The 17,687-nt window shown below is 42.0% G+C and overlaps 2 protein-coding genes across 2 annotated transcripts in view; one reads left to right on the top strand and one right to left on the bottom strand.

Moving 5' to 3' along the window:
• Positions 1-17,687, bottom strand: part of RPL24 (ribosomal protein L24) — a 77,100-nt gene that overhangs the window by 6,158 nt on the left and 53,255 nt on the right. The window lies entirely within an intron of this gene.
• CEP97 (centrosomal protein 97) lies at positions 20-13,499 on the top strand. The gene is made up of 11 exons (XM_081198084.1): positions 20-300; positions 2,333-2,475; positions 3,585-3,743; positions 4,577-4,678; positions 5,224-5,337; positions 6,941-7,107; positions 8,568-8,732; positions 8,995-9,128; positions 10,766-11,543; positions 12,002-12,077; positions 12,402-13,499. The coding sequence occupies exons 1-11, from the start codon at positions 234-236 to the stop codon at positions 13,119-13,121; spliced, it is 2,625 nt and encodes an 874-aa protein (XP_081054210.1). The 5' UTR covers positions 20-233; the 3' UTR covers positions 13,122-13,499.

The following is a 17,687-nucleotide window of genomic DNA, read 5'->3' as shown; positions in this document are numbered from 1 at the left end:
GGGCACCCTGGGAGCTGCGCCGGTGCATGATGGGAAGCGCTGCGCTTTCTTCGGAGGCTTGTCTATTTCCTAAAATGCTCGAAGAAATCACTCTTCACGACGCCGCGGTCCCTTAAAAGCCTTCTATTTCCACCTGCTATTTCTGAAAATTGTTTTTTCCCTCAGTGGTTTTCACCGTCCAATCAGCGTCCAGAGCCCGCCCGGTTGCCTAGCGTTGCGAGCAAGCGGGAAGTATGGCGGCGGCACCAGCGGCGGCGGCGAAAACGGAGGCGGCTAAGCCAGCCATGGGCGTCAGGGAAGGTACGGAGCGGGTCGCGGTGCCTAAAGGCGTCCCCTGTCCCTCCCCCCTCATTGTGTGTGTTTTATCCAAGTTGGGAAGACTCGGCGAGAGCTCTATTCAAGGCTTGGACCGTTGCGGGGCTGCCGCGCGGTGCCTTGTGGGGGCCGTAGTTTTTTCCTCGCCGCGTATCTTTGTTAACGTCCCGAGTCTGTTTTGCCTTGGACTCTAAATCCCAGAGGGCCCTGCGTAACACAGTTCTCTTTTTCTCTATTGTGGGGAGTGGGTGCTTTTTGAAACCTTGCAGGGCCGGTCAGAGGAGAGGCTAGAAGCTCTGCTGTCCCTTCGTTGGCACGAAAACCTGCAGAAGGGAAGGGGACGCGCGTCCAAACCTATCTTCTCCTATTCCCGATCCATAAGCAGGCGCCTAATGGGCAGGTGCAGCCTGCCATATAAAACACACAGGACAATGGTTGGCATGCAGGGTGCTGCTGTCATGGAATAATCCCATGTTATCTGGCTAGCATTTTGAAGGGTGCTCTGGTATTAGTTGCCAGCATTGCTCAGAGTCAGGGAACGGTTCCACCGTGAAAGAGTTTGCTGAAACTCAGATTCCCGAGTTACATTATAAGGCTTTCTCAGGAAAAAACAACAACTAGCTATAATAACATGAGACATTTTTATCACCCAAGAAAGAACACAATACTACACAGCGGGGGGTTTTTTCACACAAGGAAAGGGATTAACATACTATTGTTTTAAGTTTGCAGAAATACCCTGTAATTAGGAGGAGGATTGTTTTGCTGGATAAGACCTCACATTGCGCACCAGAAATTAACATATGTAGAATGTATCTTATTAGCAAGCTGATTCCTGGCACATTTTGAACATATAAGTCCTCCTTGGGAAGTGGGACTTCACATTCAAAACAGCCCTTTAGTAGGATGTATTTTCTAGATTCCACCCAAGCAGATTGGCCTTACGGAAATGCAGCTGAATGAATGAGGCAGACGGCCCACACCCATTTAAGTGGTGGCTTTCCATAGCAGCCTTTGTATACTGATAAAACTTGATTTTTGGTGCTAATTCTCCGTTTCAAAAAATAATTGGATAAAGATTCATCTTCTTTCTATTATCACCTTTACATTTAAATATAAATATACAGAATTGAGAGAGAATTCACAGTGGCTTCTAAGATTAGAGTATTTTGACATTATTTTAAATATGTTGCTTAAGGTGAACGTTCTTTTAAACCTTTTTCCAAATATAAAAAAAATGAATTTCCAAGCTTTAGCTGGTATGTGCATAACATCAAATCATACTTTAAACTATGGCTTAATGCAAACAAGCAGTGTGCCTGTACAATGTGCTTGTTCATGAGTCAATACTCTCCCACTTTGGTTGCCACTGCCTCCACATCACCTTCGCTTCCCAATAATAGAAGGAAATGAACCTGAAACATTGGTTTGCATGTAACAGGAAGCCGGCCTCTGATGGGCTTCCTCTCTAGTGGCAGCATCAGGAATGGGGACAGGGACGCGGACTTAGAAAAAATATTGGGGGGGCCCGGGAAAGCTCATGAATAATAAATAAGCTCATGAATATGCAAATAAAGTGGCTCCGGCCCTAAATAGGGCAAGCCACGCCCCCCAGCCAGCCGATTGGCTGGCTGGGAGGTGTGGCCAGTCGGGATTCCCCTGTTCTCGCGGGATTTCCGGCAGTGCCTCCGATTAGGGCGCGCGGCTGGCTGGCTGGCAAAGGAGCAGGTGAGGAGGAGGCGGCGGGGGACGGCGGCGGCGCTCTGCTGGAAGGGCGCCCGCCCGAGATTATTGGGGGGGCTGAGCCCCCCCCAAAATTTTTTTGAGGGGGCTCGAGCCCCCTCAAGCCCCATGGAGTCGGCGCCTATGAATGGGGAGGAGTAAAGAATGTGCTCACATGAAACTGCAGTTTAATTTTAAACACTTGTTTAAAATGAAATTCAAACCTGACTACTATGTACCTTTCCCCAGTTCTGCATTTTTTAAAACTTCCATTTCCCCCTCCCTTTTCTCTTAGGTTCATTAATTAATTGGTCAGGCCAGGGTTTACAGAAATTGGGTTCAACTTTGGCTTGTGATGCAGATACACATACTTTGATTTTGGATAAAAACCAGCTAATTAAATTGGAGCACTTGGAGAGCTGCAAGAACCTGATGCAGGTTAGTTCCATATGTCTGTGATACAGTGCTGTGCTTATTAGGTTATCCTTGCTTTATACTTAAAGGAAAAAGCATAGGAAAATAATTTTGGGTGAAGTTAAATATATATTTAAAATTCATTCTCCTCTGTTTAGCTTCAGAGCACTATGCAACTTCTTCTCCAACCATATACACTTGGTGCTACCTTTACTCTCTTAAGCAACAAAAGAGGTCTGTCCTCTGATGCCTTTAGTGGCTTGGGAGGTGGTTATTTAATGAACCTCCTGAACTTCCACAAACCTGGCTGCCAGCTAACATCTGCTTTAAAGGCCCTGTTCTGAGGACCTGGCCTACTGACATTATGGGTAGCTCTCAGAGATGAGTTCCTGTGGAACATCCTCTCCAGACATTTAAACCTGATACTGCCTTTATTCTTCAAGGAAACAGGGGAGGTCCGTCCTCTCATGCCTTAAATGACTTTTAACCCCTTCTCATTGCTTTTTATATTGTTCCTGTAAATTCTTCTGTGTTCTTTCATTGTTTTTAATTTGAACTTTCTTGGGCCTACATGCGAAAAGGATAGAAAAGGTTGTAATTAGACTGTGAAGTCAGAACCCATATAATTACTGGCTTACATTCTGCTAACTTAATAGTTCAGTCCTATATGCAGAACTAAGCTGCTTTGAATTTGATGGGCCTTCCTCCCAGGAAAGTATTTTAGCAGTCCTACCTCACTGAGGCCTTTCTTTGCTCTCTTATTAAACCACAGAGCCTAGGACTTGCCAATCAGAAGGTCAGCGGTTCGAATCCCCACGACGGGGTGAGCTCCCGTTGCTCGGTCCCAGCTCCTGCCAACCTAGCAGTTCGAAAGCACGTCAAAGTGCAAGTAGATAAATAGGTACCGCTCCAGCGGGAAGATAAACAGCGTTTCCGTGCACTACTCTGGTTTGCCAGAAGCGGCTTAGTCATGCTGGCCACATGACCTGGAAGCTGTACACTGGCTCCCTCAGCCAATAAAGCGAGATGAGCGCCGCAACCCCAGAGTTGGCCACGACTGGACCTAATGGTCAGGGGTCCCTTTACCTTTACTTTACTTCAGTGAGGCCTTTCTTTGCTCTGTTATTTTGCAGTTGTCAGTAGCCAACAATCGGTTGGTGCGGATGATGGGTGTAGCAAAGCTGACTCAGCTTCGAGTATTAAACTTGCCTCACAACAGTATTGGCTGTGTAGAGGGACTGAAGGATCTGGTGCATTTGGAATGGCTGAACCTGGCAGGAAATAACTTGAAGGTAAACTTAATACCATAATTCTGAAGAACCGCTTCCGCTTATGAGCTTCCCACCACACTAAGAGGTCTCCTGTCAGTTCTGAACTCACATTTCAGTGGAAACGGGGAAATGACCTTTTCTGCTGTCACACCCAGACTTCGGATTTTTTTTCATTTTCTCCCGCAATCCCACAATCTTTTTTGGTTCTCCTTCTCATTGACCTGCTGCGATGTTAAAAGTTTTCATTTTAAAAAGACCTTTAAAGGCCTAACTATTACCAGGCGTATATGCTGCTCTTGGAAAGGGGAGGGCTTTTATGGGGGGGTTATATGAAATTTCATCATTACCGTCTTAACTTTTTAATCTCTTGGCTTGCTATTTTGTTTAGTTACTGTGTTTTATCTTTAATATTTTGTGATATCTTATGGTTCTTGTTGTGAACCACCTTGAACATTTATAGGGAAAAGCAAGGTGCAAATGTTTTAAATAGGTGTCATATTTTAAAATCAGAATGTGTTTACTTCCCTAAAAAAAGTAAAATGTGTTGTCTTTCAGTGGTTTCAAAAACTAAATGTTGTCTTTCTGCTGTTTCCACAGATTGCATCATACCCTCATTCTACCTGTGTGTCCTTTTACTTTATTTCTCTCTACTTCTCCTGCCCCCATTGCCATCACATTTCTCCTCCTTTATTACCCCAATCCTGCTTTAAAAAAAAGGTGTTAGTTTAAGACAGTGTTAAATTTGGGGAGGAAGTTCTGTGGCTGATGCAATCTCTTTCTGTGGATGGTTTGTTCAGAAACATGCATAATTTATGATGTTTCATAATGCTACAAAATATTTTCTCCTCCTGTAGACTATAGACCAGATCAATACCTGCACATCTCTTCAACATCTTGATTTGTCGGACAACAATATATCCCAGATAGGAGATATCTCCAAGCTATTATTGTTAAAGGTGAATGCTGTTCAGTTGCTGGTTAGATTGAATTATTTTCTTTGCTGAGAGGAGAGGGCTGTTTTTCATTAAGGCTGCAGTCCTATAACCACTTGTCTGGGATTAGGTTCCACTGAATTCAGTGGGATTTACTTCTTGGTAAACATGAACAGGATTGTGCTGTACAGCTCTTTCAAGTGTAATGCTGAAGTTCTGAGCTATCAATCTCTTTAAAACTGAAGGAAGTTAGTCACATTTTAGACCCACTGAAATTAAGGGGGAGTCATGGCTAATTTGTCAATTAGTTTCGCTAGAACTAAAGCGTAAACTAGCTCCCACTTAAACCAAAGGCAAATGCCTTTTTGTTAAAACATTTCCTTTAATATGCTTTTAAGCATATATTGCCAGCCGTTTTAAATTTTGTTTGCACTATTTAACAAAGGCATATTTAGTAATGATGATGATGATATTACACAGGCCTTTTTGAATGTTTGAAGGAATTCATATATGTTATTTAAACAAATGAGTACATATTGCATTTTTCTCCCGTTCTGCTGTCTCTTAAGACTCTGTTACTGCATGGAAATATCATAACATCCTTGCGTACAGCACCTGCTTGCTTGCCTCAAAGTCTGGGTATTTTTTCATTGGCAGAAAATGAAATCAGAGACTTGAATGAGGTAAGAATACCATTTGTCAACAAAACTGAATACTGTACATATTTTGAGAATGCTTTACTTGCAACTTTGTCTTAGATTCAGTTAAGTTTCCTTCACTACATTTTTAATTTCCTACTTGTATCCATAACAACATGGGACTCCATACAAAGTAGCTGGTGGTAGCGCAGTGTCAGCTACTGAAGCAAATAAACAATAATAATTAGCCATTATTAAACATTTACTCCAGAAAGGCAAAAGGCATTATGAGGGACTATTCTCTTTTGGTAGTAATTCACATTAAGTTTCTTTGTTGTACAGCAGGCATAGGCAAACTCGGCTCTCCAAATGTTTTGAGACTACAATTCCCATCATCCCTGACCACTGGTCCTGTTAGCTAGGTATGATGGGAGTTGTAGTCCCAAAACATTTGGGAGGGCTGAGTTGGCCTATGCCTGTTGTACAGTGTCCCTGCCTGAATCTGTTGATAACAACAACAACAGCAGCAAAAATCAGTGTTAAGTACATAAAGGGTATAAAGCACTGTACAAAGACTAAAAAGCTCCTGTCTGCAGGCTGAAAGCCAAATAGATCCAACCCAAAAGCAAAGAAGGAGGTGAAATGGTAGAGGCCCCATTTCCTAACATTAGATAGCTCTCATAATTGGTAGCTTGAATGCAAATGGTTCAGGTAGGAAAGGACCCAAATGGCAGCCAGTCTCCCAGGTGAATAGATCAAGTGGACCTTTCTGTTAGACTTTTCCCTCCATGTGATTGCTGGCATCCCTCTGTCTTGAGAGACAGCGGAGAGCTCCTCCAGGGGTAAAGTCAAACCATGGGAGAATCACAGCGCCTGCTGTGGCTGCAGAGACCGGTAACTCAAAACTGCCTCCTGCAACTAAAAGATGATTTGTGGGTAAGAAGTGTCAAACAACAGTTGGACTCTGCTGCCCCTTATTAATTATTGCTCTCCTGCAACAGCAACCAGGTGGAATGCTAACTTCCTGAATCTCCTCCTTATCTGAAGCCATCACCTGTCCTTATGAAAATATTTAAACCTTTTTCTCTCTCTCCAAATATTTTTCATGCCCTCTCCCCTTAACCAATGTCAATTTCAGGTCTAGACAAGGGTTGTCAGTGTCTGAACTCTAAAGTATTCTGAAATTTGGATTCCTATATATTGTGAATGTTTTGTAATTAAGCAAAATGATTTATGCTTTGGGATGTCAATATGATTATGACCATGCATAGTCCCATTCAATAGGTTAAAAAGCTTTGATAGGTATCTATTTGAGAAAATCTTAGATATGTGCTATTCTGTTTGAGAACAGGGAATTGAACTAGATTAGGGCTGTAGGTTGCATATTGGTGAGTAGTAGCATTAATTTATTTCTCTGAAAAAAAATCCATTACAAACAATGTAAGTTTTGAGACACACACAGACAAAAAGAAAAGAGCTGCTCTGAATGGAAAGAAGCAAGTCATTTTTTTCTTCTTTCCTCCCTCAAATAGCTCATTGTGTATGAAAAATGTGGCTGAATGTGCCATGCTGTTGTTTATCCCATGAAAGCAAATTGCTGAACACAGGAAAATTTCAATTAATCAACAAAGCTATTGTTTGCTTTCAGATTTCGTTCTTGGCTTCCTTTACTGAGCTAGAGCAACTGTCAATAATGAACAATCCCTGTGTGATGGCCACACCTTCTATCCCAGGATTTGATTATAGGCCTTATATTGTCAGTTGGTGTCTCAATCTTAAAGTCCTTGATGGCTATGTGATATCTCAGAAAGAAAGGTAAGAAACTGAAGGTCACTGGATTGAAGCTGACTAAACGGAAGTAGCATACTATTCTGTATGTTTGTATTTTATTAAATTTAATTGCATTACTGGCTACTTTTGCTTAGAGTGTATAAACATCTGCTATTGCTGTTACTTTATTCCATCACCATTGCATCTACAGTCATCCAGCAGAGTTATTCTGAGTCTATTTTGAGTTGGATTACCCATCTGCCTGCTGTGTCAACTTTGTTAGACACTTTGAGAATAAAATCACTACAGTGGTGCCCCGCAAGACGAATGCCTCGCAAGACGGAAAACCCGCTAGACGAAATGGTTTTCCGTTTTTGAGCTGCCTCGCAAGATGATTTTCCCTATGGGCTTGCTTCGCAAGACGAAAACGTCTTGCGAGTGTTCCGATTTTTTCTGCTTCCCCCCCTTTTTCTAAGCCGCTAAGCCGCTAATAGCCTTTTAGCCGCTAATCCGCTAAGCCTTTAATAGCCACTAAGCCTTTAATAGCTGCTAAACCGCTAATCCGCTAAGCCGCTAATAGGGTTGCTTTGCAAGACGAAAAAACTGCTAGACGAAGAGACTCGCGGAACGGATTAATTTCGTCTTGCGAGGCACCACTGTACCATCCATTCTGTCTTAGATGTCAGTGGAATAGCAGATCCTAGTGATGTAGCTTTGGTATCTCCTGTTTTTGATAAATTTATACAACCCCAGAATGTAGACAACATCTTTGTAGTATTCTGTGAACTGCCTTGAGACCCCTGGCTATAGCATGGTATATAAATTAGTAAGAAATTGTCCACTAGTCCACTGGATCTTTGCCCACCTTGATTGATTAAAGAAGCCAGATGAGGTCTGGTTGGCAGTGTAAGAGTGTAAATGACTTATTGGCGTACGGAGTGATTACCATCCAGACTTAGAATAGCTGTTGTGGGACCTTGGTCAGGGTAGGGGGACCCCCTCTGGATCCCACTGGATAATTTCCTCCAAGACTCCAATATGCCATTCTTGGGCAAGGTTCTTAAGTGCGTGGTGGCTTCTTAGCTCCAGGGTCCTTGGAGGAAATGGATTACATAGGCTTCAATTCTACATAGGTTCAATCCAGTTTTGGACCAGGAGTTGAAACTGAGACAGCTTGGATCACTTTGGCAGGCAACTGCTGTTCAAGGAGACAGAAAAGGGGAGTAGTTTTTCCTTGGTTCTGCTAAACCTCTCTGGCGATTGATACCATCATTCTGGGCTGCCAGACACTGTTTTGTGGTGGTTCCAGTCCTTTCACAAGGGTCAGTTTCAGAAAGTGATGTTGTGAGACTCTGTTTTGGCACCCTGATCATTTGGACATGGTGTTTCTTATCAATTTTGGTTAATCTCTTTCTTTATTTTTATTGCACAGTGTTTTGTGCCAAAGGATTTTATAAATGTTCACGAAGAATACTTCTTTTGAAGGTGATTGTTCTTCCCTCTAGCTTGAAAGCAGAATGGCTTTACAGTCAAGGAAAGGGAAGATCGTTTCGGCCAGGCCAGCACATTCAGTTAGTACAGTATCTTGCCAGTGTTTGTCCTCTTACTAGTATGTTTGGGCTCCAAACTGCAGAGGATGCTAAACTGGAAAAAATACTACATAAGCAAAGGTAAGAACATTATCTTTTGTCAACAGCTGGGAATTTTAACAAAGTAATTGTTATTTTGTGCAGAAAGAATAAAAGGACAACCAGTTAATCTTGACAGCTTCAGACCCGGCACTATCAACCCTAATTGTTGTTGTTTTGGACTCAGAGGAACTGGTTTGCAGAAGACTTGTGCACCAGGCTCTTGGCTGATATTTTGCTGTTGGTTTAGAGCCACTCTGGCATTGATGCTTTAACAAAACCAGTCTCAACTCCTTGTCTTTAGGTTGCACCAGAGGCAACTGATGTACCAAAGCCAAGCTGATGAGCCACCTGTATCTTCAACTTTGCATAAAGGGCAGCCTGCTACCAGTGAGCCAAACAGCCCTGTTCACAGGCCACAAATAATGACTGAAAGTGGTAAGATTCATGGGTTTCTGTAATACTGTTTGTGATGATGAGCCCATTGTCTAATATACTGATAATCCAGCAGGAGCTGGTGGAGAGAGAGGATGGCAGAACCTTATGACTTGAAATAATGAAACTAGGGAAGCAGAGATGGAGTTGAAATTGAAAGGGAAAACGGTTCTAAAGACTGGGACTCTGGGTTAGACAGAGATAGTGTTTATGATATCACACTTTGACCAATGCGATCAGCAGAGCATGCTCGGCTCCAGCAGGGTAGTCCTGCAGAGCATTGGAGTCTTCTTGCTCTCCTGTTGTCAGCCTTTCCAGAGTGTAGAGTGTTTATTGTATCAAGATACAAGATAAGTCAAACACACTATCTACATAAACTTAACAGATCCTAGTGCATCATGAACTATTATCTGATCTTAGAGGTTAAACTGTAGAGATCCAAAGAGACGGAGAGATCCATTCACTTACTTCAGCTCATTACTACAGTGGTACCTCAGGTTACAGACGCTTCAGGTTATGCGTTTTCTGGTTGCGCATCGTGCCAAACCCGGAAGTACTGGAACGGGTTACTTCTGGGTTTCAGTGCATGCGCAGAAGCGCTAAATCACACAGAATTGCGACCCGTGTGTGTGCAGACGCCATGCTGCAGGTTGTGAACACTGCGGGTTGCTAACGTGCCTCCCGCAATGATCACATTTGCAACCCAAAGTTCCACTGTATACAGTTCTGTTCTGCAGCTATGCAGTAATAAGTAACTCCTAACTCCTTCCTGCTTAATGCAGCCTTGGCTTTATACCCACCAATGCATGGGTATTCTCCATGCATTCTCCACACATTTGTTGGAGAAAGGTAGGGTGGATGAATTTTAATTTCATTGGCAACCATGCATTTTTACGGGTGAAAGCCTAAAGAACGGCATTCAAAGACACCTCTTGAGGTGAGAGTTTAGCCTATTCCAGAGGCCGGCAACCTAAGGGGCCCATAAGGGTCGCTTAACCAGCACATGAGCCGCCCCCAAACTAAGCTTCCCATTTGGCGAGTCCCCGCATGCTGCGCTAAACCGGTGCGGCGCCGGGACTTTCTTCTGTGGCTCTGGAAATCGCATCTGCGCATGTCTGCGGTGCCGGAAATCACTTCTGCACATACCCAGACACCAAAAATCGCTTCTGCGCAGGCTCAATATCCAGTGTCACGCTGCACCGGCCCGGCCCACAGAGGTTTTCCACAGGAGTGATCCAGCCCATGCCCGGTAAGCCTTGCCAACCCCTGGCCTATTCCTTGGCGGCCCTAGCCATTTCACCAAGCCTGTCGATTTATATGGCTGTTGGTAATATTAATGTGTGGTGGCATGTTGGAAGGAGGCTTCCAAGATGGTCTATTGCCCATATGCGCAAGAGAAGACTCCCATCAGACAGTGTTAAGCTCTTTCCCCACTCTGCATCCCTGAAGATGCACAATTCCACCTTTCATCCAATTAATGGAATGGACAGACATGTTGCGTACTAAGGTGATGGCTACCAGGAAGCGGGGGGGGGGGGGTCACTCAGTCATGCTCTACAGAGGTTCCTCAGGTATACAGGGGAGACCTAAATGGTTATGTTACTGCCTAGTTAAGTGTTTGTCTTCTTACCCTTTTCCAGAACCTGTTATCAAAAATAATACATGGGTAGCAACAAAGTCAAATGATGATCATTCCTATGCAGTTAAAAATGTTTTCCCCTCATCACCGCAAACTGAAATAAGTATTTCTAGAGATCTCTACCTGGATGACATGCAAACTGACGAGGACAAGTTGAACAGTAGTCTTCTATCCTCAGAGTCTACTTTTATGCCTGTTGCGTCTGGCCTCTCCCCAGTGTCTCCTACTACTGCAGAACTGAGACTTCACAGAATTAATATTGAGATAGAAGGTATGGAGGATGCTGACTTTGAATTTATAAAAGAGGTTAATAAACAAGGAACGCAGGAAACGACTTCTGTGATTCTTGGGGAATGTGCCATCAGATCAACAAAGGCTGTGGAAACTCAAAAGGAAGATCAAGAGGAAGGAATATCGTCCACTTCTAGTTTGTCAGCAGCCACCGCTACTCTTTCTGCTAGCATTAGCAGTTGCCAAGTATCCTCTGAAGACCATGTTGAACACAATGACCTCAAGCGATCACATACTCCAGAAGATGGTGTTATCAAAACTGTTTTCCCTGCCAAATATCCAGAAGAATTGCCTGCTAGCGCAACTGCTACTTTAATCCAAAAGTCAGATATGCTTGAAGAAATGAACAGAGCAGCCACCAAGATTCAAGCCTGTTGGAGAGGATTTTACACAAGGAACTACCATCCCAGAGCCAAGGAAGTGCGTTATGAAATTCGACTCGGTAGAATGCAGGAACACATTATACATTTAACTGAAGAAGTAGACAAGTAAGTTAGCAGTCGTTTTCAAACTGGAAGTAATTACAATTTTGAGGCTAAATAGAAATGTTGACTTATCTAACTGCTAACGATGTAACAAGCACAGTAGGAGTGTTTAGGAGGTCTTGATGGGGACTCTAATTCTCTAATGTCTATAATTCTGTGTTTGGAGCAAGGTGGGAGAAAATTGAATAACCCATCAGCTTCAGAAGGTCTTGGAAGTAATAGAAGGTACAATATGTTCTGAAGAATTACATTAATATAATTATATACAGAAAGAGTCATTCTCTTCAAAAATTATTAGTAAAAAATAAGGGTTTTACTGTGGTCAGAAGACTGAGAAGTTCACCCATACAGATCCAATGCAGAGTCCACCAAACTGCTGATAAAATGCATAATAAGTACTGCAGCAAATTGTTTAAATTTATTTATAAAATCATATATATTTATATGTTTACCATATGTAGATTAAGAAAGGAAAAAGATGAGGAGAAACTTCAAAGACTTGTGCAAGAGGAAGCTGTAAAATTCCTTTGGGACCAGGTAAAAATCTCATTTCTAAATCATTTTCTGACTTTGTGTTAATAAAAACCATGGCTCACTAAGCAAATAAGCTTAAGAGATATATGTACCATGTTGGGTAGTTTAGGTGATTTATAGTGCCTATCTACTCAGAAGCAAGTTTTGTTGAGTTTAGTGGGACTTATTCTCAAGGAAGTGTCAATAGGATTGTAGCTTAAGGGTCACCTCACACAGGATGCAGTTATTAATATTGCTCTTTCATATGAAACTATAAATATGGTGGCACATGACGTGCATATAAGTCTAATTGAAATGATAACATTTCCTTTTGTGTGGTATTTGCAGGTTAGATGCATCCAGGAGTGGCAACTTTCAGTGAACTCACATCTCACTACTTTCCGGCAGCAGAATACTCCTTCATCAAGCATTTTGGGTCCCTTCAAGGTCCATATAGACTCGCCTGGTCGAAACCAAGTGCCTTCTCCTGTCGGCAGTTCAACCTGGTTCGTTTCAGCTACTGAGGCTTGTCATCAGAAATGCTTGCCAGAATTTCCTGACTCGGGGTTCCATTCCTGTGTGACTGACCAGAACTGCCTTCATGAATCTCAGCGCTGTGGAGAAAACGTGGCAGAAGTAAATGGTGACGGCTCTCTAGAGAATTCTTTCAAAACAGTCAAACCATGTGAAGATTCGCTTTCCAAGTGCCCTGCAGCAGCTGAGGAGATTGAACTGGACCACGAGGAATGTTGTAAAGAGAGTTTCAACAGTGAGCAAGACAGCAGTAGTCTTATCCAGCAGTATTTAAAATCGGTTGAGCAGCTAGATAATGATGACAAGACAAGTTGCAGCAATGGAACAGGCAGTTGCAGGCCGAATACAGCTGCCTCATCAGAAGACCCAGATGTGTTATGCAATGCTACATCAGGCTCCCAAGAGGTGCTTGCATTGGGACAAGGTGGAACTGGTCAGCCAGAAATCTGCAATTTGAATGCAGAAAGGGCAGAAGGAAAACAGACAGACTGTGACTCTTCTTTCCAGGCACTTCCTGTTAGCATAACCGTGTAGCAGGTATTCTGTTAGAAAAGCCACATTAATATGTTTTTGTTATTGTTGTTTGTATGAGATTTTTATACATTTTTGGAGACTTGTGCTCCTGTGCTGTTAAAGCATCTTAGGTTGTGAATAGTTTTGCTAATAATCTAACCTCTGACTGACACTGTGTTAATCTGTAACAAGTATGTTTCACTACAGTGGACATGATGCACTTAACTTTTTATGTGATCTGAACAGGTTTTTATGAAATATAATTTTGAAGACTCTAACTACTTTTCTTATTACCTTACTACGTGAACTAAGCAGTTCTCTTTTCCCAAAATACTAAGCATACATGTGTGTTATTATCTTCATTTTAATAAACGAATGGGAGTAATTGAAATAGTTAAATTGAGTACTTATAATTTGATGGCTATACAAGGTTAAGACATTCACTGTCAATAATTTTTAAGTATTTTGACCAACAGTTTGAAAATGTATGCTTAAACTCAGGTACTAAGCCATAGCTTGGATATTTTATTCACCAGCCTTTTTTCATTTATAAGTCATCTTTTTTTAAAAAAAGGAAAGATGAAATAGTTGAATATCAGTTTAGAAACATTGGCTGCTTGAGGTCCATTTATCACAGAGTCCTTTATCATAGGGGTCTTTTATCTAAGAGGATTTGCCATGATGGGGAGTTTCTGTGTGATACCATAGAGCTTGCTAGGAGCTTTCAAGGGCTACAGTATTCTTGGAAAGGAAGTTGCAGTGCTTCTAGCAATGCATTCCGAAGGTCAAAATAACAGAATTGTTCCTCTTTCACCAGTGCACATTATGGGGAATTTCTTAAATAAAGGTGGCTGAGACATTCTTTTTAACATGTGAGGGTTATATGACCATTGTTATTAACTGTTTATAGAATACTATAGCTATTTTAGCACAAGCATGTCTTGGTGCTGCAACATCTGAAGTTTAGGGTTTGCCACTTTATCTTAGGAGGTGTCTTGGTTCAAATCATTATCTGCACCCTAGCTGGGACCTAAGACATTGGTGGTTGGGACGTAAGAAACCAGTGGTTGGAATTGTTCACTGCTGAAGGGGAATTGGCTACATGGGATCTAGGAGTTTCCTGCATTAATGGAGACTTGGAAACTCTCCCTTTTCCAGTTGCAACTGTCAAGAGATTGACAGCTCTTCTCCCCACACAGATCTTACTGGTTTCTACAGGTGTAAACTCCTTGACAGGTTTTCAAAATTATTATGAATAGTTACTGCCATGAGTGGTAAATAGGTATTTTTATTCATAAGACTTGGAAGAGTTCAGATGAGATAGTGATTTGTACCATCACTACCCAAGCAATATTGTTTAATTCCTAAACAAAGATTGTGCATAGGGGTGGGGAGCCTCTGGTCTGTGAGCCTAAGGAGGCCTGGTATGGCCCCCTAATTTGGCCTATGAGGCTGTTCCCTCCCACAAAAACACACCTACCTGATCCACATCTGATGGTAGGAACACTTGAGAACATTCCCAATTGTTCCTTGGTAAGTGGACAGTGCTAATCAGGTGATGGGTGCTAAAAGACAGTCCCACTTCGTCTGTTTGTAGGCGTGGTTTGGATTCAAATCGATAACTTTGATGATGTCATCTGATGTCGTCATGATGACTGGTGACTGACTGGTGCACAGCTGTGCTGACCTGTCAGAGTGGCCCGTAGGTGAGGTCAGGATCCAGTATGCCACTTCTGCTATAGGCTGTCTGAAAAATGATGTCAACTTCAAAAATGGAGGAATTATTTTGCCACGTACATATGGATAGACATTTTATAAAAGTGAATGCCTATCACTTCAAGGTGAACCATCATGTATTTTAGAATGCAAGAATGGAGTGATACGCAATGTAAGATCTAATAGATTTCATTTGAGCATTTGCTTAAGGGGTCTTGAACTGACATCACAGCCACATAACTGCTTTTCATTTTATAACTCTCCCCCCCCCATAGGAATTTATATTGTCTGTTTTGATTATAGGCACAGGACCAAGGCATCACTTAAGAAGGGCTGCAGGCAAGTAGTTAATTGGCTAAATGCCTGTTCTGTGCAAGAGAGAGAGAAAGAGAGGTCTAAAAACACTAGGCACAATTCAGGTAAGTTATGTATTTTAGGTCCCCTTAGTTTTAATGGGAGAATTTTAAGCATACACTTGAATTTTGCCCTTTGAAATCAGTTAGCTTAATTTTGAACATTTTAAACTGACTATCTTTGTGAATTATAATATCTGCATATTATAATGAATAAAGGAATAAAGTGCATATGCCTTCCAGCTGGCTTAATGAAATCTGTCTCCCATTAGAAAGCTGCAAGTGTTGAATGACTCAACACTTGAGAAGCTTGGAGTGTTACAACCTTGGCCCAGTTAAGTAAAAATTCTCACAGAACATTGCAGTATACCTAGAATTTTTAAACTATTTCCTGCTATGTCCAAAAAAATTCCATGAGATGTGCTGGAATGACCCCCATCTCTCTCAAAAGAGAATGTTAAATTAACAAAGCATGTATCTGAAAAGCAAAGGTGAAATCAAATGCCGCTTCAGCAGACTTCGCCTGTAAAATACAGCTTTCTCTTCTCCTATGCCCACCTGATCTGTCCCAGAGGACCTCCAAACCTCTGGAGCAGGTTGGGGGGGGCTGCAGGGGGGAAGAGAGAAAAAAGTAAGCCCCACCTCATAATGGGTTGAAGTCCGTTCTGCTTGCACATGGACAGCACTGGTTGCTGCCCAAAGCTATTTTGATCACTTACTAAAGTCTGGCCTGTGTCATGACATTTTGACAAGTGCCTCACTGGCTGCCCAATAGTTACACTGGAGTGCTTTCATGCTACAATGGAATATTGTCTGGATGCAATCTAACGGTCTCATTGACAGTGAAATGGGTTGGCCGTGTCCAGCTTGAAACATGAGAACTCTTTCTCTGCTTGTAATCTGGTGAAATGCCTGACCAGACTGGGTCGCGACAGGCTGTTCAAAAGCATCCTGAGGAAGACAATACATTTTGTAGGTGCAAAATGTAAGGTACATTTTGTAAGAGAGCTGATGCCACAGAAAATCACATTTTCAGAGAATCCTCAGAATTTTGATAGTTTATCTATGACAGTAGAGCTTGAAAATCATATGCACAAACACTTTTCAGTTAACTGTATTAAATACATTTAGATTTAATTTTGCTTGTATGTTGATGTTGACATGTAACAATGAAAAGGCTTTTAGCGTGTAAAGACATTCACAGTATATACCAGTGTGTAAACTTTCAGAGCTTTGTCATACTGAACAATTTATACCAGTATGTTTTGCTTACATAGAGCATAAAAGCTAATTATGAGCATTTGGGGCAGGGGGACTAGTCTGCAGGGTCATGGGTCCTTTGGAATATATATATATATATATATATATATATATATATATATATATATATATATATATATATATGCGCAGAAAAATTGTGGCATTATGTAGACTAAACAGGATCACAAAACTTCTTGTTTTGTCATGGGGGAAGAGTAAGTGTTAAAAGTACTCAAATTTACATAACAATCTGGTTCCTTTTCTATCACTGCATCCTTAAAAGATGTGTTACATTTATATGAACAGCTGTCAAATATGTAAAAGCCTGAGTTAAACTTTAATAAAGTCAAATGCCATCTTTGCATTAGCTGGTTCACTTAATTGTGAGGCTGGTTATGTCAGTGTGGTGTTTGTTGCAGGATGTCAGACTGAGAACTGGGAGATGAAACAGGAAGAGCAACTTTTTTTCTAGTTCTGCAGCTGCTCTGCTTTCTTGTGAATTACTATAATTGTAAAGGAGGAAAAGGGAATTGTGGTGCACAGCAGCAGAAAGGAAGCTAGTAGTACAACTGGTGAAGGAGAGAATCTGAGAATATGGCCTATTGGTAATCATAGGTCAGTCATAAACAAAGTAGGTTATATCCACCTCTGCTGTTCCACTTGTACAACAGACATCCTCCAAAATCTATTCCATTGTGTTGGGGGACCCTTTGGAGATATTGGGGGCAAGCGAGGAGAGGAAGGTTGAAGCCATGCTATGGAACTCTGCTTGTACAGTACGCATTGGATACAAGCCTGCAATCTTGAGAGCCCGTGGTCAAACACTGCTCTAAAACGAATAAAGGTTGTATCCAAGCTGCTGTTCCACTAATGCAAGAGACAGATGCTAAAACAATGGAACTTTTCCCCACCCTTGCAAGCTCTCTGTGCAGCCTCAAAAATCTGCTCCAGATCCACTCCAATTTGTCTTCCAACTATACAATGTGATTCTAGGAATAACGATTACACTCATTTTGTACCCGGCTCCTCTAGCCAAACTCTGGGCAAATATAATCCGATTAAAATACAATTCAATTTTAACAGCGCTTTTAAATTACAGGAAGCAGCAGTCTCGTACATTTAATTTAATTCTAACGGGGAGTGTGCTTAGCGCACTTCGCTTCGCTGCTCCCCAATTGCGAGCGCTTTCCGCTCGTCACGTTGCTTCCTAGTGACCTGACGGCGTCGAAGGAACCCCGCCCCAGATTCTCCCAGAAAA

This window comes from Podarcis bocagei, assembly GCF_964188305.1.
Source record: "Podarcis bocagei genome assembly, chromosome: 6".
Lineage (NCBI taxonomy): Eukaryota > Metazoa > Chordata > Lepidosauria > Squamata > Lacertidae > Podarcis > Podarcis bocagei.
The sequence above is the reverse complement of the archived record's forward strand: the minus strand, read 5'-3'. Positions and strand labels throughout refer to the sequence as shown.

Bases quoted from the DNA above. Each gene is read 5' to 3' on its own strand.
- CEP97 (XM_081198084.1), top strand. From the start codon at position 234: ATGGCGGCGGCACCAGCGGCGGCGGCGAAAACGGAGGCGGCTAAGCCA. The intron at 4,679-5,223 runs GTGAATGCTGTT...CTGTCTCTTAAG, and splicing joins CCAAGCTATTATTGTTAAAG to ACTCTGTTACTGCATGGAAA. The intron at 9,129-10,765 runs GTAAGATTCATG...ACCCTTTTCCAG, and splicing joins ACAAATAATGACTGAAAGTG to AACCTGTTATCAAAAATAAT.